The 16,787-nt window shown below is 42.1% G+C and overlaps 1 protein-coding gene across 2 annotated transcripts; it reads right to left on the bottom strand.

Moving 5' to 3' along the window:
* Positions 1–8,970: 8,970 nt before the first annotated feature.
* Positions 8,971–10,664, bottom strand: LOC147333940 (nuclear factor 7, brain-like). 2 transcript variants are annotated; one of them, XM_086286525.1, is made up of 3 exons: positions 10,428–10,664; positions 9,975–10,241; positions 8,971–9,941 (listed from the first exon to the last, which is right to left on the bottom strand). In XM_086286525.1, exons 1-3 carry the CDS (start codon positions 10,662–10,664, stop codon positions 9,273–9,275), a joined length of 1,173 nt encoding a protein of 390 aa, XP_086142651.1. In that variant the 3' UTR covers positions 8,971–9,272. The 2 variants fall into 2 exon arrangements, with proteins under 2 accessions (XP_086142651.1, XP_086142650.1); XM_086286524.1 differs by having other exon boundaries at positions 8,971–10,664.
* Positions 10,665–16,787: the final 6,123 nt, after the last annotated feature.

The raw sequence follows: 16,787 nt of genomic DNA, 5'->3' as shown, positions 1-16,787 counted from the left end.
AACCTGCCGCTGCTTCTACAACACAGTATATATCACAATTTGGTTAGACAGCCCCCTAGTGGTGAAGCTGAACTACCCACATAACTCCTATCAACACATCCCCTTTTCTTTAGATGTTAACTGCTGAACAACACTGTGGAAACATACCTAACATTGCATAGCTTGAATTACATCACAAACATTTGTGACAGTGTAAACTACTGAACACACAATAATGCAGAAAGTTCCTTTTTGATATATGTATATATATCTAGCTATATATGTATACACCAACATATACATATATATATATGCTTAAAGGTTTAGTCTATCAGGTGGCTTGATAGAGCGTGCTGATCTTCTGACAATGGGTGACTGGTCTCTTTGCTCCACACTGTCCTTCACGGGTGTTGTTGGTTCAAGTGGTGTGTTGTCATCACACTGTCCTTCCGATGGTCCCATTGTCTTTTGAGTTTACAGTAAACTCCTCCGATTTCTCCTTAATATCAGTCCATCTTCAGTTTTCACATTGTACGATCTTGGGTTTACCTCCTCCAGTACAGTTGCTCTGTTTTCCCAGATGTTTGCATCTTCCACTCTGACTGCTTCATTGGGTGCGAGTGGTTTTAGACTTTTTGAGGACTTGTCAAAGTTGATCTTTTGTCTCTTCTGCGACTGTTTCATTTTGTCTCTCACTTGTTTGTGTTTCCTGGTTGTTGTGTAAGGAAGAGTGGTCCGTAGTTTTCTTCCCATTAATATTTCTGCTGGTGACTTGCCATGCTCCAGTGGTGATGCTCTGTAGCTCAGTAGTGCCAAATAAGGATCTGCCTTACTATCTTGTGCTTTCTTTAGTAACTGTTTCACAATGTGCACACCTTTCTCTGCTTTCCCATTGGACTGTGGATGCAGGGGGCTTGAGGTCACATGTTTAAAGTCATATTCCTGAGCAAATAGTTGGAATTCTCTACAACTATAGCAAGGTCCATTGTCACTATGAACAATCTGTGGTATCCCATGTCTAGCAAATATTGATTTCATGCGCGTTATGACACAAGTAGCTGACATGTTGGACAATAATGCCATCTCTGGGTAGTTTGACAAGTAATCAATAACAAGCAGGTAGTTTTTTCCTTATGTTGTAGTATGTTTTGCATTCACCTCTTGGCCATTTCCCATTCAACAGTGTTATAACTCTTTGCAGACTAGAGTCCTTTTGTGTTTCAGCCTTGATCTGATGTGATTTTCTGTCTGACACAGGAAGTGACTCTGCTACCAGGTTTACATGTATATTTACATCCATCTCTGTGGAGCTTTGCTCTTTGTTTGGGGTTGTGGCCCTAGAGAGTGCATCTGCTAACACAGTATGTTTACCTGGTGTGTAGATCAAGTTGAAATCATAGCGCTGTAGCTTCATCATCAATCTTTGAATGCATGGAGACATTTCACTTAAGTTTTTCTTGATTATGGCTATCAATGGCTTGTGGTCAGTCTCTGCCACAAATGTTGGCAAACCATAGACATAGGTGTGGAACTTATCAAATCCAAAGACAAGCCCCAATGTCTCTTTTTCTATTTGGGCGTAGCGAGATTCTGTCTCTGTCATTGCTCTTGAGGCATATGCCACTGGCCTCCAGTGGTCTCCATAAGCCTGCAACAACACTGCGCCGATCCCGGCCTTCGATGCATCTGTTGACACTTTTGTTTTTCTTTTTGGATCAAAATACGCCAAAACTGGCTCTGTTGTAAGTGTCTTTTTCAGTTGTTGCCACTCGTTTTCCAGTTCTTTATTCCATCTGAACTCGCAGCTGTCACGATGAGTTGTGTGGCTGTCAGTGGCTGGACCCACGTGCAGGACTCGGAGACAAAACATTAACTTAAACGACAGCTTTATTTGCTGGTGAGTCACCCTTGGCGATACATAAGCAACAACTTAAACTAACTAGACTGGAGATGCTGAAGATTGCAGACAATGAATACACACACAACAAACGTGGAGGACGCAACAACTGGCAGGGAAAAACACAGGGCTTAAATACATACTGAGGTAATTAGGGAATGTGAAACAGGAGGAGAGCACAGCTGGGACTCATCAGACGTGACAAGACAAGGGGAGGCAAAACTCAACACATTGACATAGTACACAGACTTTCAAAGTAAAACAGGAAACTGAACAGACGTGGACTAAACTAGGGGATACAGTGACAGAAATCAAACCCAAGAGAATCAAAACACATCATGAAATCAAAGATAACTAATACAAACAGAAAAACACTGAGTCCACAGACTCAGGACCGTGACAGCAGCTATTGTGTAGAAGCTGTCTCAGGTGCACTGTTTTGGCTGCCAGGCTTGGGATGAATTTTCCAATAAAGTTAACCATTCCCAGGATTCTCAACACACCTTTTTTATCTTCTGGACGTGGCATTTCCAGTATAGCTCGTAGTTTTTCCTTGTCCGGCTCGATGCCTTCGGCTGTCAGCTTGTCACCGAGAAAGGTAATGTCACCCACGCCAAACTGACATTTTGCTCTGTTCAGTTTAAGTCCATAACGTTTCACTCTTTCCAAAACCTTTACTAGTCTCTCATTGTGCTGCTATAGTGTGGATCCCCACAAAATGATGTCGTCCATATAAACTCTTACTCCCTCGATTCCTTCGATCATATGCTCCATGGTCCTGTGGAATATCTCAGGAGCTGAAGAAATTCCAAAAGGCATTCTCAAGAAGCAGTAACGCCCAAATGGCGTGTTGAACGTGCAGTATTTTGTACTGTCTTCATGAAGCTTTAGTTGCCAAAATCCTTGGGACGCATCTAGTTTGCTAAAAAATTTTGCACCAGCCATTTCACTTGTTATTTCTTCTCTTGTAGGTATCTGGTAATGCTCTCTTTGTATGTTAGCATTTAAGTCTTTCGGATCCATGCAGACTCCAAGAGCGCCGGTTGGTTTTTTAATGCACACCATGGAGTTAACCCATTCAGTAGGTTCTTCAACTTTTCTTATAACTTCCAGTGCCTCCATCCGCTCTAGTTCCTCTTTGAGCTTGTCTTTAAGAGCAGCTGGAACACGTCGAGGTGCATGAACCACAGGCTGAGCTCCTTCTTTCAGCTTTATCTTGTAGGTGAAGGGTAAGACTCCAAACCCCTTGAATATGTCTGGGTACAGATCCACTATTTCTTTCACACTTTTGGGCTCAGAGCTGTTTATACTGTATACCCGTCTGACTAGGCCGAGTCTCTCACATGCTTTATCTCCCAACAGAGATTCATGTCCCTCTGGCACAATGATAAACATCAGACTGTGATATTTTCCTTTTACCCTGAGCCTGCATTTACCTTTGGTTTTGATTGGTTCTCCATTATATGCTTGGAGTAAACTGTTATTTTGGAATATGTGTGGTTTCGTTTTCATTGCTTTCACATCCAGCTCATTCACCAGATTAGCCTTGGCTCCTGTGTCCAGTTTGAAAGTTACCAGGGCTCCATTCACTGGTAACATCTCTGTCCATTTGTCCTGCTTCACTGTACTGACTGCAGGTTGGTCCATGGGTGTATCGTGCTGCATTACCATTCCCACAAAAAACGTGTCACTAAGAGCAGTTTCTTCTACTGTGTGTACTCTTTCTTTTTGTTTATTCTTTGAAAAACATTGCTTGGCAAAATGGTTTTGTCCATTGCATTTTTTGCATATTTTACCATAAGCTGGGCATTGTTTCCTTCCATGTTTTGTGCCACATCTTTTGCACAAGAAAGTGTCTTTTGATTCTTTCTGTTCTTTTTTGTACGTGCGCCCTGCCTGCCGTGTATTCACTGCAGCTACAGCTGTACTTTCCATGTCTATTTCCCTCGGCGACCCGCTGAAGGTTTTTGCATGTTGTATTGCGAGCTCGCTGGCATGACATACTTTCACAGCACTTGCTAAAGTCAGATCCGCCTCTCTCAGAAGCCTCTCTCTCATCTTTATATCTTTTATTCCAAATACGATCTGATCTCTTATCATAGATTCTTGCAGCTGTCCAAAATTGCATGTTCTTGCCTTTAACTTGAGGTCAGTCAGAAACGTATCAAAACTCTCTGAAGGTTGTTGTATACGTGACCGAAAGACGTACCTCTCAAATGTTTCATTCTTTTTGGGCGAACAGTGTTCATCAAACTTTCTCACTACTTCATCAAACTTTTCTTTGTCTTCTGCAGTTGCGAACACAAACGTGTTATATACCACCGCTTGTGGACCTGCTACGGTAAGAAGCAGTGCAATCTTCCGTGTATCAGGCTTACTATCTAGGCCGACAGCTTGCAGGTATAGCATAAACCGCTGTTTAAAAGTTCGCCACTCACAGTCCACATTTCCGTTCCAGTTGACGGCATCTGGTGGCTTAACACTGTCCATGATGACCTGCTTTACTGGTTCACTCCTGGTACCATGTCGTGTTTTCAATAAAACATCAGTAGTAGTGAGCAAGCTTCTTTATTTTTTTTAACGTGGCTCACATCCATGCACGTAAACGTAACCTGCCGCTGCTTCTACAACACAGTATATATCACAATTTGGTTAGACAGCCCCCTAGTGGTGAAGCTGAACTACCCACATAACTCCTATCAACACACTGTGTATGCTAGTTTTCGCTATTACTCCGCCATATTGTGTGAAGATTTTTCTGTTACTATCTGTATAAGTTAACTACTGAAAGACATGCAGTACTTAAAGTATTATTTCATTGCTGTGGAAAGTTAGTGACTGTGTCAGCTAACATGTGCGAGTTAAAAAGATGTTTTTGTCTAATGCTACAGTTCATGTTATCTAAAGTATTCTCATCAGCTAATGCAGCAAACAATAGTGACTTAGTTTGGATACAGTTGTCCTGAGACTGAGTGCATCCATAAGAATATTGTTTTGGTTGTATTGCTTCTGAAACTCAATACAGACGAGTGAGAGTGAGAGCTGCGTGTCTGTGCCGCTCTTTCACCTCTCCTCACTATTTCCCCTGTTTAAGGGCACAACATAAACACTGAGGCTTCAAAATGCAGCATCTACAACACTGTCACTCTGCCTCCACCATGGAGACAGTCTCCATGGTGATGAGTACAATTGGCAGCTGAAACTGTTGTGAACTTCTCCATGAGTCATATTTCCTGTTTCAGAGCTGCTGATTGGCTCTTCGGGCCCTTTACCTTCAGGAGGTCATGGACGAAGCACTGAAGTCGTTTATCACGTAAAAAATATTTTTAGTTTATAATAATTTGATAAATAATAAAATATTAATAAAAACTGGAGGTTTTTATTTAGAACTTAGATTTTAAGCTATTTATGCCTTTTTTGCTGCTCTTTTTTAAACTTATTCCCTTTAAACTGTATTTATTCTTTTTAAAATATATTGGTTATTGCACTGTAGAGGCTGCTGAGGAACAGTATTTCGTTTCAGGCTGTGTAACACGAAATGACAATAACCAATAAAGTCTTGAGAGCTGCCATCATTGTTCCAGCAGGAGGCAGTAAAACACCAAACTGCACCTGTTGTGCTGAAAAGGTGTGAGCATGTGCAGTAACCCAGTAAGTTACCTGAATATCTCTCTCTCTCTCACACACACACACACACACACACACACACACACACACACACACACACAGTACTGATACTAATGACTCGCTCTCACATCTATTTGGGTTTAATGTCAGGGTATATTTGTGGATGAAAGTTTTGGTAGGACACATGATGTGGACAGTCTGGTAATCCCAGAATATTTTAATGTAAGAAAACTCCAGACAGCTCTGGAGAAAGTTTCAGAGTAAAAGCGGAGCTGATTCATAAACACTTCACTGCCAGGTATCAGGTGACCTGCAGAGACTGATCCTACAAACACTCAGAAACAGAGTAAACCAAACTGCACCACAGTGATCAGACGAAACCTTCCTGACATGAACACAGCTCCTCAGTAAAAACTGTGAACCAGCAGAGAGACTACACCAGGCACCATACACCACCTCTCTGACACAGTACACCCTCGAGCAGGTGGTGTCCCCATAAACAGTGTGAGAAGCTCTGATTATTTACTATGTTCAAACAAACTGAGTGTCCACAAACGTCTGAGCTCACAGCAGGCAGAGGGGGGGCTAGAGGGGCTTGAGCACCCGCCCCTTTCCTGATGGGTGCCCAAAGTGCCCTTTTGTTGAGGCAACTTTTTAAAAAAAAATTATTATTATTTTTTTTAATGTGTGTGTGCGTGCGGAGTCCTGTCTGTGCCCCTCAACAATAATATTTAACTATTAATTATAGTTTTGCTAAATAAAAGGATCTGGCTTGCATCAGTCACATGATCACATTTAACCAATGATCGCCCTTGACGGCAGAACGCGCTGGTTACGAGCCGGGAACGAGCTCACAAAGAGCACGCGCATTTTTAGCGGTCCGGAGCTGTAGGAGAAACACAAGTTAACTCAGAGACACAGACTGATGCGACACAACCAGTAAGTAGGTGTACAGCGTACACTGTAGTGTGTAGCACACAGGAGTATCAGCTTATTACGTACACGTTGGTAAGCTGTCTTGTTGCAACTGACGAACTGAAACAAATGAGCGTGCTGTGTGTGCAACAGCACGACAAACATTACCTGTCCTTTTATTAACTGCACAGGTAGTGCTGGTCATAGCTGCTGGCTACCTGTGTAAGGCTGTCATGGGTCTGTAGCTCTGTCACCGTTTTAGGGAACATATTTCGTTTTAAAGTAAGTTTCCGGGCTTTTCCTGCCTTTCTGGAGGGATTATATTCCACTAAAAAACGATCTAATATGCATGTCCACATAATTATGCATTATTATAATTATAATATATTAAAAACACACGCTGTATTTTAAAGAACATACATTAAGAAGCAGATTGTATTAGATTTATATTTTAAATAAGACAAAATTTGGATTTTACAGCAGTAAAATTATTGTATCTCTACAGTTTAAACATGTAATAAGCTTTGCCCTGCACAGAGTGGATAGTGAAACAAATGGAATCATCATAAATACATTATTTCATATTTATTACTTCCCCCTCCTCTTTGCTTTATTATTGTAGGTCTAGTAATAAATAATAATGTAAGGATTCTGGATCAGCTCCATGATGCCCATAGTATATACAGTATTCTGAAGAAGGTCTAAAGTGTCATTGTGTGTGCGTGCATGTGTGTGTTTTATTTAGATGGATTTTTAAAAAAAAATATTACTCATGATATAACATTGTCCAGACATGGCTGGTAAGGACATGAGGAGGAAACAGTAGGAGCTGTGTGAGGCTACTAAAGGCAGTGCTATAACATTTTTCTGTCATCATTTTATTATAGATTAAGTGCAAGAGTTGTTAGGTGTGGATAATTAGATTATAGTTTATTGCAATAGCAAATTGTGCCTTGTTCTCAGACAGCAAGTGGAGAGTGATATATGAAAAGATGGGATGGAAGGAAGAAGAGAAGCAAAGAGTGATTCACAGGCAGAGCCTAAATTATTTCTCACAGTTTTTTGTTGCCTTATGGTTCCAAACGCTGTCACCAATCTTTGCATTTTGTTATTATCTCATGACACTTGTTTAATCAGCTACCATCTCTCCTATGGACTTTTTAATGTCTACAGTCTCAGATCAACACAGCCCTGCCCTCCAGCACTATCCACAGCAACCCCTCAACAGCAACATTGTACTCATCAGGTAAAGCATCGGCTACGTTTGCTTTGCCTTGTTGCCCATATTAGATTCTTGATGAATGTGTGTTGTTGTTATTCAGCCTGGTTCAATGTGCCCCTTTTTAACTTTGAGCACCCGCCCCTTTAAACCTCTCTGCACGGCCCTGGCTCACAGTGAGAGCTGCTGGCACAGTTTGGAGGTGTTCTGCCCCCTGCTGGACACACAGAGCTACAATATGAGGATCAGAGGAGGCTGGTGCTGCTTCACCTTTAGACACAAGAAGGAGGTCAAAAAATGTAGAAACAGAGATTGTTTTTAAACCTGTAAAGGAGGAAATCCTGACGAACCAATCCACAGCCAGAAAAGAAGTCTAACTCTGTGCTGCTCCAATCAGGAATCAGCTCTGTTACTGTGTGAGTGTGTAAAGTCACAGAGTAGCTGGTTTCAAATGTATCTATAAAGTTTATTCACATTTTATTTAGGCTTCAAAAAACAGTCCAAGTTTATTTCTTTGGACTTTGTTCACTTAATGGATGTTTCCCTGCATTTCTATTTTCACACAGTTTATTTCTTACAGCAGGAAAACTGAACAGAATGTATGTAAGAGGTCAGAGTGAGGATGACGTCACTTAATACAGGAAATACATGTTTGTCTGTTTTGATGATGAAGGACTTCTTCAGCTCTGTAAACAGCTACACTTGAGAGGACAGAGGTGATTTCATGGATCAATAACAATGTGTTTATCAGCTTTCATCATCGCAGTGCAGACATGACGTCAGATCTATCAGAGTGAAGGCCGTCTCTCTGATGACGTCACAGAGCAGAGTCCTTCTGTCCAATAAAGGATCTCAGATCAGCTGCTGCCATCTTGTGGCCACAGTTGGTTACTGTCTCTGAAAGTTGTCTCATGTTTCCTGTTGTCCTGCTAACAAAGGCTGGAGCTCATCATGCTGAGAGGGCAGCAGCATTTTGTGGCTCTTCACACATGTTCATTATATTCTGATGATCCTGGATGGAGACAAACTACAGATAAGTGTGTTCAGCCCAACTAGTTTATCTCATTACAGCAGTTTGATGTTTCCCTTTGAATCCCCCTGAAGATCCTGACAGTGAAGCACGTACATAATACTCCAGCCTTTCAACTCTGAGCTTATTTAGTTCTATTAATACACTGAAATCTCATTTGTGTCATGAAGAAAGTCTTTAATCAAACAGAATTCAAAGATCAGAAACATTTCATATATGGAGTTAAACATGAATCATTGTTTCAACAACATATTTATTGTTGTCATAAACAGACAAGAAGACAACAACAAACTGCTCCTCCCATTCAACACATGTCAGTCCATATCCCAGCAAACTAAATCATCTCCATTTACACATCAAATAGAAACATGAATCACTTGTAATGATTAGAAACTTGATAGAATTTCAAATCTAGTTTGGGGAGTCATTCAGTGAGAAACAGTGAAATGATTTTCCATGTGAAAAGGTGGACAGCAGAAACAGAAAGAAACAGTGAAACTAAAAGAGAAACAAAGAGCTTTGGAACAACGAGGCAGCAGGAGGACAGCTGCAGTTTAACAGCTTCAACTCACTGACAGGAAACAACATTAGAAACATCATCATCCTCAACTCATCTGCTGCACTGACACTGACACCTTCAACGGACACACCTTCACTTTACCACCATCAACAGCGTTAATATATGGAAACATCCTGTGAGTGAAAGTGTGTGTGAAGGTGTGTATGTGTGTGTTAGTATCAGGATCAGAGAACGACAGCTTTCCTCTGTTCCAGTCCAGATTCACTCTGATCCTCTGGAGCTTCTTCTCTACTGAGAGAGCAGTGACAGCTGATGGAGAACATGATGAGTATTTACCTTCATAGAACCGTATTCTCCATAATCCAGACCGTATGATTCCCTTCCTCTGGACAGACTCTGCTAACACACCCAGTCCCCACCGTGTACAGTCTCCAACTTCAACATCCCAGCTGTGAGTCCCTGAGTTAAAGCCCTCAGAGCCCAGGACAGAGCAGAACCAATCAAACCTCTCTGGATTATCAGGAAGCTGCTTCTCTCCTCCTAGTCTCACACTGGTCAGATCTTCAGACAGGATGAGTTTTGGATGAGCAGTGTTTGGGTCCAGAATGAGAGGAGTGTAGGAGACCATGTCCTTCATGTTGTTCCAGATGTTGAAGGTCAGGTTGCCCAGGTGTTTGGCCTGGTCTATCAGAGCTCCTGAGGGCAGCTGTGGATCATCCAGCAGGGGGCAGCGCTGGACTCTTTCCACTGCAGCCTTGTAGTTGTGCAGGAATGAGACGTCTTCAGCTCTCAGCTCCTCCTCTGTGGCTCTGACTGTGTCTGAAAGAGCTGCTATCTCTCTGCTCAGAGCCTCCATCTTCTCCTTCATCATCCCACTCTTCTGCTCCTCTTCCTCCCTCAGTGCAGCCAGCCTGGCCTCCTCTTCCTCTGCTAGAAACTGCTGAAGCTTCTTAAACTGCTCCTTAATCTGCCTCTCTGTGTGTCGGGCCTGGACCTTAATGTGTTCTGCTGTTTGATCAAACTTCACTTGAACTCGTTTGCAAACCTTTAACTTCTTCTTTAAGGGCTCCAGAGTTTCCTGAAGTTCCTTCTTGTGTTGTTGTGCAGCTTCATCGATGGGTCTGAATCTGTGATTGGTGTGTTTTTCTGAGGCACAGCAGACGAGACACACTGGCTGCTGATGGTCCAGACAGAAGAGTTTGAGTTTCTCAGAGTGCAGACTGCAGAGAGCCTCTGAAGCTCTCTGATCTCTCTCCTGTAAGAACGACTCACACAGGTTCTTTAAAGCTCGGTTTAAAGGTGGATCATTCTTTGAAGATCTTCTGTTACAAACTGGACACTCGTGTGTTGGTCTCTCTCTCCACCATCTCTTCAGACAGTCTTTACAGAAGCTGTGGCTACATGACAGAAGAACAGGATCTCTGAAGACCTCCTGACAGACCGGACAGCAGAGATCCTCCTCTGATCTGGAAGCCATTGAGTCTGTGAGTGAAGCTGAAAACAGCAGACAGGAAGTACAGTCAGTCCTGGCTCCCCTCCCTCCTCTACCACCTTCACTGAAACTTCCTTTGAGTCGTGTTTTTGCTCAAACTCACATTCAGTGTGTGGAGCGTCAGCAGCTTGAAGCAGCAGTGTTGGAGTTTTCCACTTTTCTCTCCTGTAGCTGGACTCACTCAGAGGAAGCTGCTAGTTTGGTCTGAGCTCAGTCTGATCGTCTGTGCGTCTCTCTTTACTGAGGACGAAGAACTTCCTGTTTCCTGGTTTGTCACATTTGAGTGACGTGAGGGGAGGAGAAAATGTTGCTGTTTGACTTTTAACTAAGGGTGTGTTTCACTCCACAGTTCAGACATTAACCTGCCAGAAGTTGTAAAAGTTACTAATAAAGAGCTTTTCTCTCATTTCACATGTTGTCCACAATCTCCTCGTGATTACCTCTGGAAAGCCCCGTGGCACAGCTCTCCATCCAGTGCAGCTTTATGGTCATTGCTGTGGTTCCAGAATCTTCTCATGATGACCAGTAGGTCCCCAAACAGCATGACCTTTGACCTCAACCCCTGCCTGGGCTGTCAGCTATGGTCCCTACTTCTCGCTGGGTCTCTGAAGATTTCTCAGGAGATTCCACCCTTGGGATCATTTCTTCCAGCAATGCTCTGCTGCACCTGCATCTCCTCACTAGAGGAAAAACTTCTATTTGGAAAACATGTCAACCATCATCAAACCAAAATTTCCTTTCAGTTCAGTGAACTTCACTTATCAAAAAATATAATTATTTATTAATTATATTATTGGTTTATCACGTTTTCACTTTCACTTATAGGCCATCAAAGTGTTTATTATCTTTACCCAAATAATTGGAGCAGAACTTGTTCCATATTCAGTTTTTCAGCAAAACGTGTTTGAGAAAAGATTCATTCTTATATCTGGAGGAATAAATATATTTCAATAAATATTAACGTTAGCCTGCGACTTTGTTCCAGTTTTGAATTTTGGCCCACTGTGTATTTGAGTTTGACACCCCTGATCCATAGCTGGCGATTTTTTTGTTTTTATGGGCCGATGGATTTTTTTTGTTTTTTTAGGAAGGGTATATATAATGAAAGGTGTTGGATTGGCCAATTGGTCATGATCGACTCTGGGCTGGACCAATTACAGCCGAGGAGGCCGGATGCACCCTCCCCCTTGTTTAGCAATCACGTGATTTTCGCGCATTGCATGCCGGGAACTCGTGGCAAAACAATCCAAGTACCGCATCAAATGCAAGCGTTTGCAGCGCCGCAAAACGTTCATTCTCCGGTTCCAATACCTTCTTGTTTTTTCTTTGCCGCACAAAAAAGTCTCGACGAAAAGACAAAGAAAAGATACGAGGAAAAAATCCAAGGAGTGAAAGGGTCAGACCCTTACGAGCACACAGAGGGACCAAAGACGTCAGCGTGCTGCCCAACTTTCACCACGCTCATATTTATAATTATATGGTTCTTGGAGTGAGTGCATACACTCATGAAGTTTAGTAACTTCAGGTCACTGCAACAAGCCCAGGTACAGTTTACCGACGGATGGGTGCAGGACCTTGAAATGCACCGTGTAGAACGAAAGACCATCGTACGAACAAAGGTAAGTTTACCAGTTTCACAAATCGTCGTCATAGATACACATTCGTTAACCGTTTATTAATATTGTGGAGGTATGTAACAACGACAGGAGAGGTCTCAGTGTCTCACTCCAACCACTTTATTAACTGACAGAACTTCACATATAGTCAGCGCCAAAATCTCCACCCCCACACTTCCCTTCAACTTGTGTGTGAGTGGAGCCACCTGGTGGTCCGCCACAATATAACCTTTGAGCTCAATGGTAATTAATTAGTAGTGGAAATAATTTCTGGTACACATCACAGAAATGTAGCAGTGACAATAATATTGTATGCTGTAATCGTACTGGACAATTAGTGATACAAAACACCTGTTTTACCCTGTGAATAAAAGTATATGTTTCTGTCAATGTACCATAATAACAGAAGCGAAACGCAATATTGTGTCAGGACAATTCACTATTTATGCACAATAGACAAAGGAGCAATTTCTGTTCAGCGCCAGACTTGCTTGTAACCTATATCACCAATTATGTTAAGAAAAATGACGCATTAACTACAACAAAACTCTGACCTTTGTGGGAATGCTTGGAGCAGACTAACATGTGAGCTGGAGAGTTCTGAGACGTTATGTTTGGTATATCCAGACCATCCGTCGGCTCTTACTTCGGAAACATGGCTTAAAAATTTTCACTTCAACGATGTAATCCGATAAAAAAAAACGATCTCTTTACCCGTCGGCTTCCCGTGGCTGTCATGCGACCGGCTGTTGCAGTTAATAATACAACAGCTTCTTGCCATTTTTTGTGTTTCTTTTTATCGCTGTGTAACTGAGTTCAAAAGCCTGCGTGCGCTAGTACCTCTTGCCACAAGTTCCCAGAATCCTTTGCGGTTTTACCCCTGAATGACGTCACATTTTCAATCTTCATCCCGACTTTTTGTCCCAGTCCAGCCTTGCCCTGATCTAACCTCTCCTCTTCCTCACAGCTCTGATGTCTCTGAGGGAGATGTTGTGACTGTAATCTGTGAGGAGGACCAAAGCGTTTCTGATTGGACTGTGAGGAGAAACACAAGCAAACTGCAGAGGGCTGAGTGTGGAGATGGGCGGGGACAACAGCAACGTGATCAATCATGTTCAATCAGTACGCTGGTGCCTCACGACACTGGAGTTTACTGGTGTGAGTCCAGTAATGGTGCCATCAGTAACCTGGTTAATATCACAGTCACTGGTAAGCTGATCACTCTCACTTTACTTCTCATTGCATCCACAAATTGAGCTGAACATGCAGGTACATAGATTCTGTGCTGTTCTTCACTGATCACCTACCTGACTGACAGAGTAATGAAGGACTTCCCTCCCTCGGTGCTTCTTAATGTGTGAGAATATTCTCCATTACTGAGTTAAGACTTCCTTATTTAGATCTAAGCTCTGGATTATCTTGCACGTCTCGTGGCTCCCAAATGTCTCTTAAGTTATTATCCTCTGTAGCCTCATACTTTAGCTTTACTTGGCAAATGTGAATGCTTTGTGTGCTGACAAACCCTTTTGCATGTAGTGTTTTTATGAAAAGCCTTATAATTGCCTAATTCTGTGTTTTTGTTCTGTTACAAAAGCAGGCATTCTTACTGTTGTTTAATATTTTAATCAAACCTTTAAGTTTAATTCAACACAAAAAGCCCCACTGTAAACAAATCCACAGAACAGAACCAAACTCAGCAGCCAAACAGTTTGTCCTCAGTGCAGGTTGACATTCAGAAAAACCAGCTGCCTCAGCTTGGATGGGCTGATGTGGTTTCTCCTTAATATCTGCCCAGTTTTTGAGAAGACCCTCCAAAGGAACAGATGTTGCCACAATGCACAGTCTCCCCTCCATCACCTTCAACAGGTAGGGAAAGGCTGTGGCCTTGGCCTCCCACCAGCTCTGTGGGCCTTCTCCTTGTTGGATGAGGGGCTCCTCAAGATAACATTTCATCTCCATCATAACATCAGCTGTAGTATTTCTCTTTGCAGCATCTCCTGCAGCTCTTTCATCAAAGAGGCTCCACCCAGCAGACGTCTGTGGCTCCTCCTTCACTTGGCCCTGTAATGGTGGAGCTGGGTGGGAGTGCACTTTGCTGCTGCAGTTATTCTCTGAAGTGCCTCATCAACAGCTCTGTTGTCACTGAATGCAAGCTTTTTAAATCTACCATCCAGTGATGCAGCTTCTGAGTGGACGGTGTTGAACTCCACACACAGAAACTTTTCACACTCACTGCTAATTTTGTTTTACAGTGAAGCCACTCTGCTCTGCTAGTCCCAATATCTTTCACCTGCAGCAGATGCTGCTTCGTTTGCAGCTGTCAGTCATATTTCTGTGTTTTTGTGTCGCACTCTCCTCCACACTGCTGTCTGTCATCTCACAGGTATGATGTGCGGAGCGATGCTGAACTTCCAATCCCAGCGTTTCATGTTGCAGGATCAATTCCCATATGAAAATATCAATATCTAATTTGATTACATTTGTTTTTCATCATAAATATGACAGACAAAAGTAAATTCAGCAGTTAGCGGGATGGTCTGCAATACCCTGTTAACAGGAACTACACTCACCACCTCTCATTCATGTGCATGTTACGGCTCTGCAAGAGTGTGAGCCAATGAGAAACCAGAGGCACAAAACTTTAGACCACAAAACACACAATCTGATGTTGGTTTGTAAAGATGTTGCTGATGAGACTTTGTAGAAAGCAGCTGGTCTGAGTGATGTGATCAGAGTGCAGCAGATAATGTCTGACAGCAGTTTGAAGAGCAAATGGATTCTGTTCTGTTCTTCATCATCACCTACCTGACACCTCACACCTGTTTCTCACCTGCAGGTCACACAGGAGGATCTGTTGGACTGAAGGTCAGCCTGTCAGTTCCTGCTGTGCTTCTTGTTGCTGCTGTTTTCTTGATGTAGAGAAAACAAAAACAACAAAGAATCAGGATCCAGCCTCATGTTGAGCTGCAGCAAAATAAAATGTCTGAATCTTTTTAAATCAGCACTCTTAGTCTCCCGCTGGTGGTTTCAGCGTTGTCAGTGAACCTGGGGAACATGAGATGATGCTGGTAACAGAAATCAAAGGTAGTGAACAGCAGACAGGGATCAGCTGCAGGTTTAATACACGTCCTGAATTTGGTTTAGTTTGAAGTTTCTGTAAAATAAAACCAAACATTGTGATTTGTCTCTTTATGAATAAAGTTGAATTGAATTTCTCTCTGAGCTCCTGCTTCTGTTGTCTGTCAGTGATTTTATCAGTTGGACATCAAGTAAAACTTTGGATAAAATGAAAACTGTTCACACAGTGTCTGTAAATCCACGGGTGAAAATAACACATGTAACATTCATACAAGTCCACGAGTGATTGAATGAAATGTGATCATGGAAAAATAAATTCAAAACTATTCAAGACTTTTACCATTAACTGTCATTCTATTATGAAGTAACAGGAAGGTAATAACACTATAATATAATAATAATAAAGAAAATTAAAAAATATGGTATAACAGAGCTCACTGCCTCACACTGTCGATAGCAGCATTTCTTTTTAACCTTATTTCATTTAAGGCTCAGACGATCATCTGTTTTCACTTAAAGTAGTCTAGCTCTGATATCACTTTAGCCTCTGGATGGAGGATTTGCTATGTTAACTTATAGATAATAAACTCAACGTATTACAGACCAAAACCAAACACGTCCGTAGTATAAGACTGGATTTAACTCCCTTCACACCTGTCTCGACACAACAGTCAGGTCAGTCCCTTCCCTTTTAAGAAATCCACCTTAAATGTATTTTAAATGTAAGTGATGCAAAATGAATTTAATATTTTATCTTTAGTTTGTCAGGTAGCATCAGGTCAGATGGATGATGTTGGGTGAGATGGAGCAGACAGAGATGTCATCACAGCTGAGAGGAAGCAAAAGCCTCAACATCCAGGCTTAAAAGTGATGTAGGGAGCTAAAGCTAAAGCTCTGCTTTCTTTGTGTGCTTGTGCTAACAGCAACTAATGAGAAATGTGATGACAATTGTCCAGCTTTGTCCTTTTATATTCTACCAAATGTGAAGTGAACCTGTGGTTATACAGTAACGATAAGAGCATCTTTATTAGTCCCACATGTGGGAAATTTGTTTTGTTACAGCAGGAAGTGGACAGTGCAGTTACATAGCAAACATGAGAGAACACTGGAATAGAATAAGAAACTGTACACAACTGTACCCAATAGAATAGAATAGAATGATAGGATAAAAATAGAATACACATGCTATATACAACTGAGTACAAATACAACGTTGTCAGAAAAAGAGTGTTACACTTAGTCCTATTGCACATGTGTGTGTTTGATCAGCTGCAAAGTCTTTGTGGTGGAGTCTGACAGCAGAGGGGAGGAAATCTCTCCGTCCCACATCGTGGGTGCTGCAGCCACTGAAGGAGCTGCTCTGAAGCGCTATAAAGGTTTGTGATGATAAATACAGGTTTACAGCTCAGATCAT

The sequence above is a fragment of the Aulonocara sp. 'chitande type north' Nkhata Bay genome, linkage group LG3 (assembly GCF_057382095.1).
Source record: "Aulonocara sp. 'chitande type north' Nkhata Bay isolate Kocher_YH1m ecotype deep benthic linkage group LG3, A_spYH_male_GT1.1, whole genome shotgun sequence".
NCBI lineage: Eukaryota > Metazoa > Chordata > Actinopteri > Cichliformes > Cichlidae > Aulonocara > Aulonocara sp. 'chitande type north' Nkhata Bay.
Note: the sequence above shows the minus strand (reverse complement) of the source record. Positions and strands in the feature narration are given on the sequence as shown.

What these genes read in the sequence shown, in the direction of transcription:
- LOC147333940 (XM_086286524.1), bottom strand. Translation starts at nt 10,664, where the DNA reads ATGGCTTCCAGATCAGAGGAGGATCTCTGCTGTCCGGTCTGTCAGGAG.